Source organism: Peromyscus maniculatus, chromosome 9, assembly GCF_049852395.1.
Source record: "Peromyscus maniculatus bairdii isolate BWxNUB_F1_BW_parent chromosome 9, HU_Pman_BW_mat_3.1, whole genome shotgun sequence".
Taxonomy (NCBI): Eukaryota; Metazoa; Chordata; class Mammalia; order Rodentia; family Cricetidae; genus Peromyscus; species Peromyscus maniculatus.
This window is the reverse complement of record NC_134860.1, coordinates 95,417,999-95,433,350: the sequence shown is the minus strand read 5'-3', so window position 1 is coordinate 95,433,350 and position 15,352 is coordinate 95,417,999. Positions and strand designations below refer to the sequence as shown.

Here is a 15,352-nt window from a genome sequence, read left to right as displayed (position 1 = left end):
AGTACCAGATGCCCCTGTCAGTTACTCATGTTCATCTCATCCTTGGCTGGTAAACGTTACCTCACAAACTCTACTTTCTATACTTTACATTCAGTTCAAACACTCTATTGATCCTTGTGCACTTTCTTTATATAGGGTATTTATAGCACAAACTTTCTATTCTGTTTGCTAGTATATTGTCTATTATAACTTCATATCTCTGAACTGAACCCCCTCCACAAATTCTAAAGGTGAGTGCAGAGAGGACCATTTATAGCATGTGATTGTTCTCACCCACACACTGTCCAAATAACACTTGATGGTTGCATTGAGTAACACATGAAGAAAAGCTGTTCCCCACAGAAATGTCATTTTGTCAAAATTTTATGTATTAGATAAATCTTTCACTTGAGGTTGCTTACCCCTCTTCAGGATTAGCTCTAGATTAGCATTTCAGTTTTTGCTCTGCCTAAATATGTTAAGAAGTGTTTGGAGGCTTGGAAATGTGTTCACTCACAATTACCTCCTTAAACAAATATAACCTTCATGAAAATTACCAAATTAGACATGTATAGAAAATAGAAAATGCTAAACATTTTGAAATGATGGTTTGTTTCTTTCTTACAAACAGGAGAAAAATAACAAGGTTCTGACAGGAGCTGCCCTTCTAAGTACCACTTTTGCTGATGTGCCCCCACCCAGAAATAATGCATGAATGTATTCTGAAAACACAATTTATTCACAGAATTTGCCTGTCTTTGGTAGTTCTGAAAAGATGAAAAGACTTGATTTGAAAAGTCCCTGTTTCCCTTCTCTGTGCTATCTTATTTTAGCAAGCAAGGAACCGTTTTTTTCTTATATGCTTTGTTTTAATTAAGCGAGCACTGTCCACTGATCATCCTACTTCAGATGGGCCCCACTTGATTATTATGTCTCGTTCCCATGTCTTAATCTTCTTTTTCTGGGAAAGGAATGAAAGAACACACAGTAATAAGATATTTCATTGTGTTTTCCTTTGTGAGAGGTGGGAGGTCTCACCTCCAATCAAGACAAGGTAACCTATGTGCAAAATACCCTATTCTGACTTGCTGGTACATTAACCATCCTGATGGGTTCTAGTTTCTGACTAATGAAAGCTTAATTAGAGTGTTCTCAAATGCACAAATACTTTATCAAAGCCGACCTGTTAGTAATATACCTTTTCCTTATTTCTTATTTATAGAAGAAACAAACTTGAAATAGTTTGTGCTGTTTTTTGTTGTTGTTTTGTTGTTTGCGATAAACATTTTAAAGGAATTCAAATATTTGTTTCAAATGATTAATCAGAGGGTACTTTTTTTTTATATATATAACAAATACACATTGGTATATCCAGTCCTAACTAAAGAACCAGTAATACAACTAAATAGACTTCATGAACTTTACAATTATAAGTTAGAACATGATGGAACAGAACAGAATCTAGCATATGTCCACACCCGAACACCTGAACCGGGGTTCTTTAAAGAACTCAGTTAAGAAAATCACTATTCATTTCTTTTCTATTCAATACTTAATAGGAGTTTTTAAAAGTGTTATTATTACTAAGCAGATAAAATATTTAACATGGAGATACTGTCCATAGAATCAGTGAAACATTGTTGTGGTAGTAGAAAAATCACATCTTCATCTAGTTACTATTTAAAAACTGGTATTGCTTTTATTGTAGTTTTATCTCATTGAAGCAATCTAACCTGGAAATTTGATTTTCACTATAAATAAAGGAGAAATAATTTGGAGGATACATATATTTAACCTATTTAAAACATTATGAAATAAAAACAGTATGCAATATGTGTGTGAAACATTACCTATCATCCTAACAATGTTTTCTGTATCAGTAAAAAAAGAAAAAAAAAACATTTTAAATAAAGCAAAACTTCTATTATAGATCGAAACATGCAAAGGAATGTTAAAACATTATAAAAATTGCCATGTATAAACTTCCAAGGTTCATGAATCATTCATATTTTGGATTTCTGTATTTTATTATTTTTTAAAATCTGATAATGTTAAACCATTTGAAAGTAAGATATATCTTATAGATCTTTGCTTGCAACACTTGTCCATCCTGATTTCAGGGAGTATTTCTTGTCAGTGGGATGTTCACATTCAAATACAGTCTATTGATCATGTTTTATATATTACATTGACACAATACTTTTATCTTGTCTGACATCCAAATTCTACCTTAGACGTTTGACTCAATAATGTCCGTTATTGCACTTCATACCTACATTGAGGAATCCCAATTAGGATCACATCTTATAGTCAGTTGCCATTTCTCTTCAGTCTTTTTAATCTTGAACAGCTCCTTAGCCTTAAAAATTAATATATGAAATGGATACTTGTGGAGAATGGGGTCCATTTTTTTTTAACCAGAGTGTTTCTTATTTTGAATTTGTTGCTTCTTCATCATTAGATTCAAATCTTTATCTCTTTACCACTATGTGACCCAAGTGAAATTGTGGTCTTTCAGGGTATCACCTCCACATACATACAGTGCTGCTCTTCCTTTATTTTTTGCTATAAGATTGGCTTTGATATATTCTTATTGAGCACTTTTCGGGTTCTAGGCAATGCCTAACATAATAGAAATATATAAAATTTTAATGTATTTTATCTACTCTAATTAGATTCCAACCAGACATTCAGTAATTTTAATCATTGCATTAGTTGATGCAGCAAAGATGGCTGAGAGCATAAACAGTTTAAATCCTGTGATAGTGGTTATAAAAATACTTAGTTTCTAATGGAATTTTATATGGACTAGAAATCTGGTCTATGTGAGTACAGCCTGATCATTCATGCTAAAACACTTTTTCAGAGAGCTTCCTTAAAATAATAAACATCAAATGTAGAATTTCCTATTTATTTGTGTACATGCAAATAGATACACTATTATTATTATTATTATTATTATTATTATTACTATGTGTGTTTGGTTATGGTAATATGGGTTTAAGAACATCAGTGATTACACAGAACTACAGAGAAAGAGTTCTCTCTATTTTAATGTTTAGCAAGGTAGGATTATCTTTCTTTTGGAAGTAAATTTCTATTAGCCCACGGAGAACATAAACATGCCTGACAATGCAATTTAGGCAAAGGGCTTCCTCTTTAAGATGAGTTCACTTTTAGGGAGAACTATGATATTGGGACTCTGACTGAGCATGTTGGGAAGGTACATTGCCCTGGGTTGGAGTCGAGTAAATGATCTCAAGCTTTAAGTGTCTAACCATCTCCTTGTGCAGACATTAAGATTACTTCTCTACAAATTTTCTAGTTCAGCTTTTGTTGCTGATGTATCTGTTTAGTTTCTCATTTAGGAAGGATATTAACATCAGATCAGCCTGCCCCATGTGGTTTCCAAAGTCTGGTTTAGAAGATCGAACTGTCAATGTTTAGATTTCTTCTTGCTATTTATGCTTATCTTGAGTCCCTTTATAGCAACAGCAATTTCTTCTTCACTGTCTTTGTTTAAAGGTCATTTTCTTATCAGCCTATGAACTACAGCTTTTAATAGCCTTCTGTAACCTAGCCTGTGTCCTCTCTCATATATTTTCTTCTTGGAAGAGAACTAAAAACTATTTGAATATTTTTCTTGATGGTAATTCTTATCCTCATCCTTGACCACCATCAACAGCTGCATTTGAGATTCTAGGGGCTAGCTCAATGATGGAATGCATTGGAAGGGCTTTTTAGTGTGAAACATAGAACTGCCTGTTTCCTGTTAGATAGACAGTCAATAAATTGTACGAGACCTTGGCTTTAATACCCAAAACTCCCTGAAAATAAATAATAAAATAGTTTTTCTCATGCATTATTTCAAGCTGGCTTAGTAATAAAACATGTAATTTATTTTTATTTCATCTAGGTGTGCCATATTATTCTGGTAGATAATACTTTATCTACTTCTTGTACCAGTTTATTGAAATTACACAGACATATTGTCCTCCGCGTGAGCTTTAGTCTATACCTGTTCACTAGAATAGCACCACCTGCTCATGTGAAAAGTATACAAACAGGGTTTAGGATTAGTTCTCTTCAAATGTAATCCAATTCTATGGGCTTCTGATTCTTCAGCTATAACCTTAAATTAAAACTTAAAAAATGGTTGCAACATTTTTCAGTTTTTACTTTTTAATTATATTGGAACATAACCTTGGATATATTAGTATTCAAACATCTGGAAATTGCTTTCACTGTTGTTATCTGAATTTCATGAGAAGAAATTATGTTTACTCAGGATCCTCCTATAAACTGCTTTGTGCTGAACATCAGTCTCTCTTAAAATATTTCTCATGTTCAGTGTAGACTTTGTGTCTCTGCTTCTTTGCTTTAGCAGTAGCAGAATGTTCTTACTCTAAATATAAAATTATAAAAAGAACAAGAAACAATATTTTCTTTAATTAGCCTCTTCCTTTGGGGGTTTTAGAAGAAGGGTTATGACTTGACAAAGATCCTTCCCATCTGTTCCTGTTTGTTTGCTTTTATTTTGACTTCCTTTCGTTGTCTTATCAAATATCACATGAATCATTAACATTTGTTTTCATCGCTTGTTTTGATTTCCTTTGCTTCACATGATTAAGACATTATGTTGAGACAAGGTTCATGCTAACATATTTTATATTAACTTCATATTCTTTGGGCAAATATTAAACTTTCTAGATATATGATTTTATATGTTTACTTTCTCCTGTGTTAATATTCTCCTCCACTCTACAGTAATAAAGAGTGTGCATACAATGGTTTTGTGAAAGCTGCAACCTTTATGCAAAAGGTAGATAAGAGTTCCTTGTATATGTTTGTCAGGGATTTCTATTCAAAACTAAAATATATATCTGCTCATATGTTGTTTTTTTTTTATATTTTGCAACTGTATACTCTCTTTGTACTGATTTTCACCCAGTGGGGCATGATACTCTTGTTACCACCTGATAAGGCAATTTGAAATTATTGTCATTTACATGTTGTCATGATATAAAATTATGTTAAATAATGTTATTAATATAATGCTACCTCACTGGCTATATAAAACTTATTGTTATTCAATAGTATAATTTTTATGTCGGGAATAAGAAAGGTAGCTCTCAATAACTTCAAATAATAGTACACAACAAAACTGGATCAGGTCCTCTGGATAAGTGAGACAGTTGATTGGCTTGATCTGTTTGGGAGGCATTCAGGCAGTGGGACCGGGACCTGTCCTCAGTGCATGTGCTGGCTGTTTGGAACCTGGGACTTATACAGAGACACTTAGCTCAGCATGGGATGAGGGGATTTGACCTGCCTGGACTGAATCTACCAAGTTGAACTCAATCCTCGAGAAAGTCTTTGCCATGGAGGAGATGGGAATGGGGGTGGGCTGGGGGGAAGGTGGGGGGTGGGAGGAGGAGAACAAGGGAATCCGTGGCTGATATGTAAAATTAAATTAAATTATAAAATAAGATTTAAAAAAATAATTCCATATCAAAAAAAACCCTTAAAGCCCCCAAAGCTAAACTTATTTGTGAGCAAAAGACAAAGATAGAAATTTCATGACAGATTCCCCATTCCTCCAGTCTTTTTCATAAAGGTTAATATTATAGAAAATCCATAAACTTGGGTCTAATATTATGATTTACAATGTTGATATTAAAGTCTGAGATCATACTGGATATGTATTCAGTGTTAGATTGTTAGAATGCTTGCCTAGCATTCCAATGCCTTGAGTTCAATTTTTAGGACAAAAAAGTAAAAGACCTTAATTAAGTTCATTTTTATGATGGTATTTAAAATATTTCTTCATTTTGTTATCTGTAGATCTAAATCTGCATCATAATAAGCAGCATACAAAAATTCACACCTGTGGTAAACTATTCAGTGATCAAGATACTTTCCTGTGTAAACCAAATTATGGCTGCAAGTATCAAATCACAATGAACTCTGAAACTATTAGGAATTTGTAATTTAAATAGTTTCACTCAACCCCTACTCCCAAATGCTTTTAATTAGAACAGACTTTTTAATTAAGTACTCCCATGCACAAAGTTTAGCTTGATGATTTCTTCTGTCATATCAACCTCCCATACAAAAGCAAATAATCATCGTGTCAAAGGAAAACTGGGACTTTTTTTTTTTATTGAAACTGGAATATAAAAACTCCAATTTTGATTACAATCTGTGCAGACTAAAGGGAAGGCCCTGCCCTTGGAGCAGAGCAAAGGGAATGAGCCCTGAGGAGGGAGTGCATGTTGGAGACTGAATGTATCCCAGGGTTTAGTGAAGGAAACGATGCAGAATGGAGTGGACACAGACTTTGTATCCCTATTAATATCAGATCACTGCACCTCTGTTTGTTTTCTGTGAAAATGTCTGAGACACTAAGCCTCCTCGAGCATTCCAATCCTTATTTAGGTAAAACAATAAGAATACTTTTTTTTTTTTTTTTGAGGTTCAGGGAAGTGGAGACTTAGTATTTTTATCAATTCTTTTAGAATTTCATTTGTCTGTACAATGCATTTTTCTCATACTCATCCTTACTCCTGCCTTAACTCATCCTAAGTCCTCACCCAGATATCCAAACTGCTCCCAAATCCCTTTGTTCCACATTTTATTTAATTAACCCACCAAGTCCTGTTCGTACTACCCATATTCTCATGGGTGTGGGGTCATCCACTAGAGCATAATCCACCTACCAGGGGTAATGAAAATGTCAATAAAAACTGAATCTCCTTTCTCTAGAAGCTATCAACTGTCACTATCTCCTAGTGGGATGAGGGGCTTTTGATACCCCCTGACTCTGTACTAGAATTTTGAATAATAATAAAAGTAAGTCTGTCCTTGGGGCCTACAAGCCATGAGTTCTTGGCCAGTTTTGTATTATCCGATGTACACTTCCTCCTGTGGAGCTGGTTCTAAATTCAACCAGAAGGCAGTTGTTAAGCCACATACAATCGTGCTCCTGTTGTTATATACATGGAATATCTTGTCACACAGGTCATGATGACTTTTATTCCTCCAGCATCATACATAGCACCTGCCAGTATTTTGAAGGGAAGTTTCTGATTAAAACCAATTTAATTAGGCCATGTAGTATCAGTAAAAGATATGGTGTCTGAAGCAATAAAGTCTTACCATGAGAATATGATAGGCAACCAAGTACAATGGTAATAGCTTGCATTGTTCAGGGGATCACCAAGACAACCTTCACCAGAAAATCAAGAGGAAGTTCCCACATATGGTGCTGAGATTTCAATTTGTCAACTTTTGACTTCTGAAAGGAACACTATCCCTCATGTGAGAAAACTAAAATTAATCTTTTTGAGTGTGTGTGTGAGAGAGACAGAGACAGAGACAGATACACAGAGAGAGAGAGAGAGAGAGAGAGAGAGAGAGAGAGAGAGAGAGAGAGAGAGAGAGAGAGAGAGTGTTTATGAAATAGTAAGTTTCCACATGGCCATTTCAAACACCCTTAAGGTTAGTTCTGCTAACTAACCCTTTCTGCTACCCTTCTCTCCCATCCATCTCCATACTTAAGACTTAACAACCTTTAATGTATCTTTAGCACAATTTGTAGTTGGGAAAATTTAGTTCTACTGATAATAAGGACTCTTTCTGATTTCTTTGGATGAAAGCTTTTATTGATTTGGATTGTGTATCTCGTAATACTTTGGAAAAATTTACTCAGCATCCAGACTAGATTTTTTTCTGTGACTACAACACATAGAAACACATAAAGATGATATGAGGAATGGTGGTACAGTACTTGCAGTCGGGTGTATGAATAAAGAAAGTGTGGTGATAAAAGGCAATCCTAGTACTGGAAAGATTAGTCAGGGATTAAGAGTACCTCCTGTTGTTTCCTAGCATCTAAGTTGAACAGTTCATCACCTTTCATAACTCTAAATCCAAGAGATCTGATGCTCTCTTCTGACCTCTGTGGCAGCCACATACATGTGATGTTCACTTATACATGCCATACATAGAAACACATGCAAAACAAAATAGTTAATGTTATTCAATAGCATTTTATTTAAAATTTTAAATGTAAACTTTATAATATCCTAATTACTTTTAACACATATTGTTTCTTCAAAAGTTTAACATTTGGGATGGTGAGATGACTCAGTGTATAAGGGTCTGATGATCTCAACTCATTTCCCCTAACACAGAATATGGAAGGAGAAAACTGACACCAGCATTTTGTCCACTAACACCCCCCAACATACACACACATTCATGGTGGAATGCACACACAAACACACACATATAATGAATAAATGTTTTAAATGTTTCAGGAAGCTTCACAGTTGCCACATCAAAACAGTTAAGGGAAGCACTGTGTTAAACCATTCTGCTTCTAATGTTGGCAGGAACATGGCTGTTTCTTTCATGGGACTTACCAGTTTGGACATTCACAATCAATTTTTAAGTTGCATGGACTGTCAAACAAAAGTCAGACACCTTTAAAATGAAATAATTTGAACAAGCAGGAGCTGAAGAGTAAATTGAAGGGAGAACTAACTTTTAGCACTACTAAGGAGAACAGGCTGAGTATATCAAGACACAGTGAAGCTTGATGGACTGTAGAACGGTGTGGTCAGAATCATGGTGTTTCATGCCACCATGGAAGTGATCTTCTATTTCTGCAAATTACTCTATTGTAAAACATGACAAGGATGTGGAATTTGGACAAGTCATTGTTTCTGTGAAGTAACAACTGCTTTACCATTGACGGAAGTTTTGTACTAATTACTATCTATATCTGCTGTAGATTGTGTAACAGCACTTAAGTGAGATGCGTAAATACCTTTCTGTTTTCTGAATTATATTCTGGGCTATTTCTATTTCCTTGTTGTTGGACACTTTCCAGACATTTATACTGATACTTATTTTTCAAAGTGTGGAAAAGATTTTTCCATATCATTCTATCTTCTCTTGTAGCTGGGAATATTTGAAACTCTGTCATATTTTACATACATCTGAAGATTAGGTCAACCACTGAGGGGACATGATAGAGTGTAATATATCTGAAAAATGGACTTACGTTTTGTTTGTGTTTTGTATTGCATAATTAATTCCCCATTTCTTATTTCTGCTTCATTTAAATAGTTTACACAATATGTCCAAGATTTTACTCCTTCTCATTTCCCACAAAATTGTGTTTTAAGCTTGGATAGTATACTCATAAATTAACATTTGTTCAGTTCATCTCACTACAGAGAAAAAAAGCTCTACTTTATTGAGATGGTGTTAAAATGACGGTGGTGGCTTTCAAGTCAATAGCAACACGTGCACAGTACTTACACAAGAATATTTGACAACACCTCTAGGGCACAAGTAGAGGCTCAGGCTTTCCTGATGGAGATACGCCTGAGTGCATTCCCAGAAAATTTGGTTCTGCAAGCTTGGTAGAAGTAATTGTCATTCAACAGAAAGTTCCTGGCTTTGCATATCAGTAATTCACATACACACATACCCTTATCTATTTTCTGAGTGGTCTGAAACTGATATCATTGTAGCAAATATATATTTATGAGAACTACAAATTCTGTATCCTCCTTGATCCTGTGAACTCGTGTAATTATGAAATTAGTTTTGATGGTATGTGAAAACTGTTACATCCTAAGCAAGTGAAAGTAAGATTAAAAACCAGAATTTCATACCAAATCTCATATTTCTTATATCCATATTTATCCCTCAAATACTATGTCATTAATTATTTTTATCATTTGTTTTAGATGGAAGACTGTATTTGAAAACTACCGTCATGTACTGAATCTTTCCTGTTGAAGAAATCCCTCCTTTATTACAGAACTCTGGAGTCAGACATTACTCGTTGGAAAGTTCAGGAAAACATAAACAGTCCATATAAAGAAACTTCTTCAATTTTGTGTGTTAATGTTCTTTAACATTTAAGTATTCCACAAAAGCAGAAAAGTTTCCGGCATTGATTTTTCCACCTGTGGTTCATACCAGAGACTGAAAATGTTTATAAATGTACACACACCAATCTTCTTACAGCTAATAACTCACCTGTGCTGCTGGACACTTGTGTACAGAGTTAACGATAGGTCTGAGGAAGACCTAGCTTTGGTTTGTTTTCTTTTTGTTCCTCTTAATGGAATGAACCACTTTTTCCTTTTCTGAAAATTCTGTAACTGAGTGCATCAACAGACTTTATCGCAGTGTTCACCCAGACTTACAGAACTGTGTAACCATGGAAACCAGCAAGAACACATGGGGATGAATCTGTAAGGGGCGCTGAGGATTCTGGTGGGGAATGAGAAAAGTGAGAGTATTCTGTTACGTTCAATTTTAAACTCTGTAATTGCGGATTTTCTCCCGAAAACTTTTTTCATATACTTTCTGAAAGACCAACAAATGTATGTTAACAGCTCAATGAAATGACATTTTGCATATCTGAAGCAGAAGCATTGACTATAAGCCAAAAGGTTTCACTGGTGGTCTCTTTTTCTTAAAGATTAAAAAAATATATAAATATATATATATAAATATAACACGTTTTCATTCCAAACTGGTAGTGGTATATAGGATTAAAAACAATAACGTTGCTTCTTACTCAAACTGTTGGTCACATGTACAGTATATAAACATAAAACTCACAAGAAGGTATTATGTATGCAGTAGTATACTAGTGTTTAGGAAATGAAAATTTTAGAAAATATGTTTTGTCACCCTGTTGGTCAGAAAGACGTCTTTCTGGTTTTAACGCATGCAGGCATGTAAATATTTGTCTGGAGTCACAGTATTAATGAATGAGATCTTATGTATCTGGTGACATCAGAACTTTGTGTCGGCCACTTTTATTTGTATATTGATCCCTAGTGAGTGCCCCAAACTTCACTACAGAGGATGAATTGTGGCTGGCCAGTAAATCAAAACACCAGAGATATTTTTATATGTTAATGTCATATTATGTTAATGTTGCTGAAAAACAAAACTCAACAAGCCCTTGGTGTATTGGTCCGATACCATGTAGCCCTGAGTGATGAAGTTAAACTGTGCTGTGCTTCCCACCCTCTTCAGAGGGAAGGGTGGCTTCGTGTTATTTTTACTGTCTTTTTGAAAGTTACAGTATGTGTTTTCACATTTGTGCATATAACTGGAAGGAAAGCTGCAAACAGTGCTATTCCATGCTGAAGTTACCTTTGTTTTTACACGATAGAAGTGACACTTCTAAAGACTCACGGGAATCAGTGCAGCGGCTGTACATTTTATGGTTTTTCTGTCATCTTAAAATTTTATAATGTAACATTTTTATTACCATAAAACAACAAAGTAATAAGTCTGAGGAAGCTAGCTTCAGTGTTTAAAGATAGTTCTGATTGGGTAATCACTATTTGGTTAAGAAAAAATTTCCCATTATGGATATGTGTCACTATGCTTCTGTGCTTTTTAGGTCTCCCTTGCAGTTCTGAAACATAACTAATTCTTGGCTGTAACTTGCTATTAACCGGTTAAGTCCATTTTTCATACAATAAAGGGTTATATGTACAGTTCTTCTTTTAGCTTGCTTTAAAAGGGAGTAATGTTTTAATTTAAAATATTGTTAGTAACTGCTTTGTAGAAACTTGGTTTGCTGAGCATAATTCTTCCATGATCATGTTTTGTTGTTTGAGGAAAAGAGATTCTCTTCCTACTTACATGTATTTTTGTTTGTTTTTCCCCTACATACAGTCCTTAAAAGATTACAACACTTAAAATTAGAGGGACTTGTGTCAAGCTTTGGAGTCATACATTGGCAGAGTTTTTTTTTTAAGCCTACAATTTACATAGGTAGTCGAGTTGGCCATTGCTCTGCTCCTGGCCTGGAGTCACCTGTTAAGTGGGGTAAATGGTTTTAAAATACATACGTGAAAGACCACTGAGAATGCTTTAGTGTTTGGTTCAACAAAAAGAAAATTTTAGAAGGATTGGAGACAAAAGCTGTCCACTGTATGTTGAGACTCTTATTAATCTGTTGTAAATATTACAGTTCACAAAATGTTATTGTAAGTTTGTAACTTAATTTCCCCCTTTTTAGTTAAGCAGGTTTGTTTAGAAATTTGTGTTTTGGTGTAAGCAAGTAAAATTCTGTCCACTTTATTGTTTCCATGCTTTTGTAATCTTACAAATATTAACGTCTAGTTGTTCTATATTATAACCATATTTGCGCTCTATGCAAGCCCTTGGAACAGAACATACTCATCTTCATGTAGGACCTATGAAAATTGTCTATTTTTATCTATATATTTAAAGTTTTCTAAAAATGATAAAAGGTTATTACGAATTTTGTTGTACAAAATCTGTACAAAAATCTGTTTTTACATCATAATGCAAGAATTGGAAATTTTTCTATGGTAGCCTAGTTATTTGAGCCTGGTTTCAATGTGAGAACCACGTTTACTGTTATTGTATTTAATTTTCTTTTTCTTTTCAACAATCTCCTAATAAAAATGTCTGAAATCGCCTTGTGACTTTATTTACCGTTTGTCTTTATTATAGTCTCCGAAATGCATTGCATCGAAGGAATATTTACTTTCTAATGGGAAGCATCTAAAAACAACATAAGTCAGCTCTTTGCAATGCTCAGGGAGCAATGCTCAATGATTTTATTTAACATGCAACCGCTTCTATCTCTAATATGAATTACTGTGGTGAAAAACATCATAAAAGCACACTCTGTAGTTATTGTTTAACAAGCAGATTTTCCATATTTTGTTTCTTGCCAGCTAAGCAAACTGCCCACATATACATGATTTATTTATGTACATTTCTCAGTTTATGAAGCTGTTATTTGTACCCTTTTCCTTTATCTCCTTATATTCCCATGATTCTTATTTCACAAAGCTTTGTGCTGAATAATGTAAAGCAGACATGTTGATGGAACAAAATACATAATTCCCATATCTGTAAGAGTGTGGGTTTGTATCTCTAACTCCATGGTTTGCTTTCAACTAGATCATCAGAAAAAGTACATCTTGAAATTATAATATCCTTTTACAATATCTAAACACTTTAATCAATCTGCAGTACAACACTTGAAACTATATCAGGTTGCTATTTCTGTAAATATTCTAAGCATTTATAAGCAAATGGAAAAACTGACTTTTTTCTTGATGAAAATAAATGACCTTAGTGAATTTCATGAAACAAAATACTAACAAATTATAGTTTTTTTAGTAAAAATAGAAAATGCTTTTATACCATTATTAATAGATTTTTGTCTTCTGTCTTTATGTACTTATGCCAGTAAGACTTATCTTAGAATGTCATAAAAATTTCTGTGAGTTAGTGGAATTTGATAGAAATTTAGGTTTTCCCCATGTGTTACTATTCCAGAATTATCTTAAAATATGAATCAATTGAGCTGCATTTTAAAATGTATAAAGTAGAGATGATAATAGAATCAAAACATTATTGGGATAATATATGAAGAATAAGTTTACCTCATGTGCATTAGTATAGAAACGCTGAACATTCATTTAAACAGATTCACAGATAAGGCCTGTCTGCTCCCAGAGGTGCTGTGGTACATGTTTTGATGACCAAAGCTAAAACACAGTTGTCCCAGTGAAGCTCTAAGCTGGTTGGAATAGGGAATCTTACAAGAATATGATCAAAAAATGCACATATGCCTTTTGCTGTAGTAGACATCAATGCACATTACTGGAGTATTGGTTGGACACTTTCCCATCAGGTAGTAATCACCTAGTAATCTTTTATTTTTACATTAATCTTCTAGATAACAGTAAAAGTTTATTTGACAAAAGGATAAGAATCTTTAAAAAAATAAACACACATATTTTTCCAATGAGTCAAGCACCATATCTGTTATTCTTTTCATGTTATTTGATCATGCATTTCAACTGCTTCATTTTTTTAATCAATGATCAAAAACCTTTTAAGGTAAGTAGTGCATTACATCTCAGACAAAAATTATGTTATAAACAAATTCCTGATATGTTTAGAATATTGGCTAGGTATGTGCAATATTTACATCTCATTATTTACCACCTTCATATTGCTAAGGTTAGTAATGGCCCCAAATGATTCAAATGCAGCATAAGTCACTAAATGCCAATTCTGTGCTAAGATAATTAATAAAGAGTATAATGATAGCTTTATTTATATTTTGTCATCTATGAGCTATAAATGATGAGTTGCATAGTTAATCTGTTAGGACTCCTTTGGTTCTATCAAAACAATATTTTAAAAGGTTAAAAACCCCAAGGAACTGGTTATAAAGACTGAATGATACAGATGGAACCTCAAGGATATATGGCAATCATGACCTAGGGGCCAAGGTCCAAGCACTCTCTACTGTCTCCAGCTTTCTACTCTGCCCAGTAGCTCTGACTATTTCTCCTCTTAGCAGATATGTTTGCTTCTCTTGTTCTTCTATTATTTACTCTTGTATTATCCAAGAGCTTTAGGCTCAGCCCACAGAAGTAAACCAAGCAATTTCTCTCTGTTGCCTTAAGCTAGATTACCTGTGAATGCTGACTGTCCCATGTTAGGATACACGCTTGTAAGGTATGTAGGCAGTATATGAGGTGTGTTTAGGGAATTTGTGAGATTGGTGTATCCATTAAATTTTTAATCTCTGGATTGGGTCACAGCATCAGGATCCTTCTTAAGGGGATAATAATGAATACCCAAGGTAAATACAATCATATGAATCACAATGACATTATAGAATACAATTGGTGGACCTTCTGCTGTGGAATATGAAGATAGTGGTGAGGAGGGAGCCATTTTGAGATAAGCATATACTTTAATAGCCAAATAATCTGTAAAATCAAATCTTTAAAAAAAATTATCATCGTAAACTTAATTCTGAATTAAAAATGCGAATCATCTTAGGCAAAATTAAAGTCACATGATTCTTTTTCAGATAAAATTATGAATAAATCTAATTGAAATTCCATCTACCATATAGGTAGTCATTGTATATACTTCCTCCTTCTGAAGATTTTTTCTTTTTTAACTAAACATAAATTTTTCTCTCATACAATACATTCCAACCACACTATCTCTTTCCTCCACTCCCCCCATACCACCCCCATTTCCTCTCTTGCCCAGATCAACATCCCCTCCATCTCCCATCAGAGAAGAGCAGGCCTCCAAAGGACAGCAACCACACATGACAAAACAAGACATAATGACAAGGTAAGCAATCTGAAACAGAAGCTAGACAAGGCAACCTAGCAGGAGGAAAAGAGTCCCATTAGCAGGTAAAAGAGTCGAAGTCACACCTGCTTCCACAGTTAGGAGTCCTACAAAATCACCAAGCCAGCAGCCACAGCACTTCTGCAGAGGACCTGGTGCAGACCCATGCAGGCCC

General features: G+C 34.3%; 1 protein-coding gene across 2 annotated transcripts in view; it reads left to right on the top strand.

Moving 5' to 3' along the window:
• Dach1 (dachshund family transcription factor 1) overlaps nucleotides 1–12,475 on the top strand; it is a 396,267-nt gene extending 383,792 nt beyond the window's left edge. For both annotated transcript variants that reach the window (XM_006978011.4, XM_006978012.4), the window contains one exon: nucleotides 9,744–12,475. In XM_006978011.4, coding sequence (XP_006978073.1) covers nucleotides 9,744–9,781 — 38 coding nt within the window. In that variant the 3' untranslated portion in view covers nucleotides 9,782–12,475. The remainder of the gene's footprint in view (nucleotides 1–9,743) is intronic.
• The last annotated feature ends 2,877 nt before the right edge of the window (nucleotides 12,476–15,352 follow it).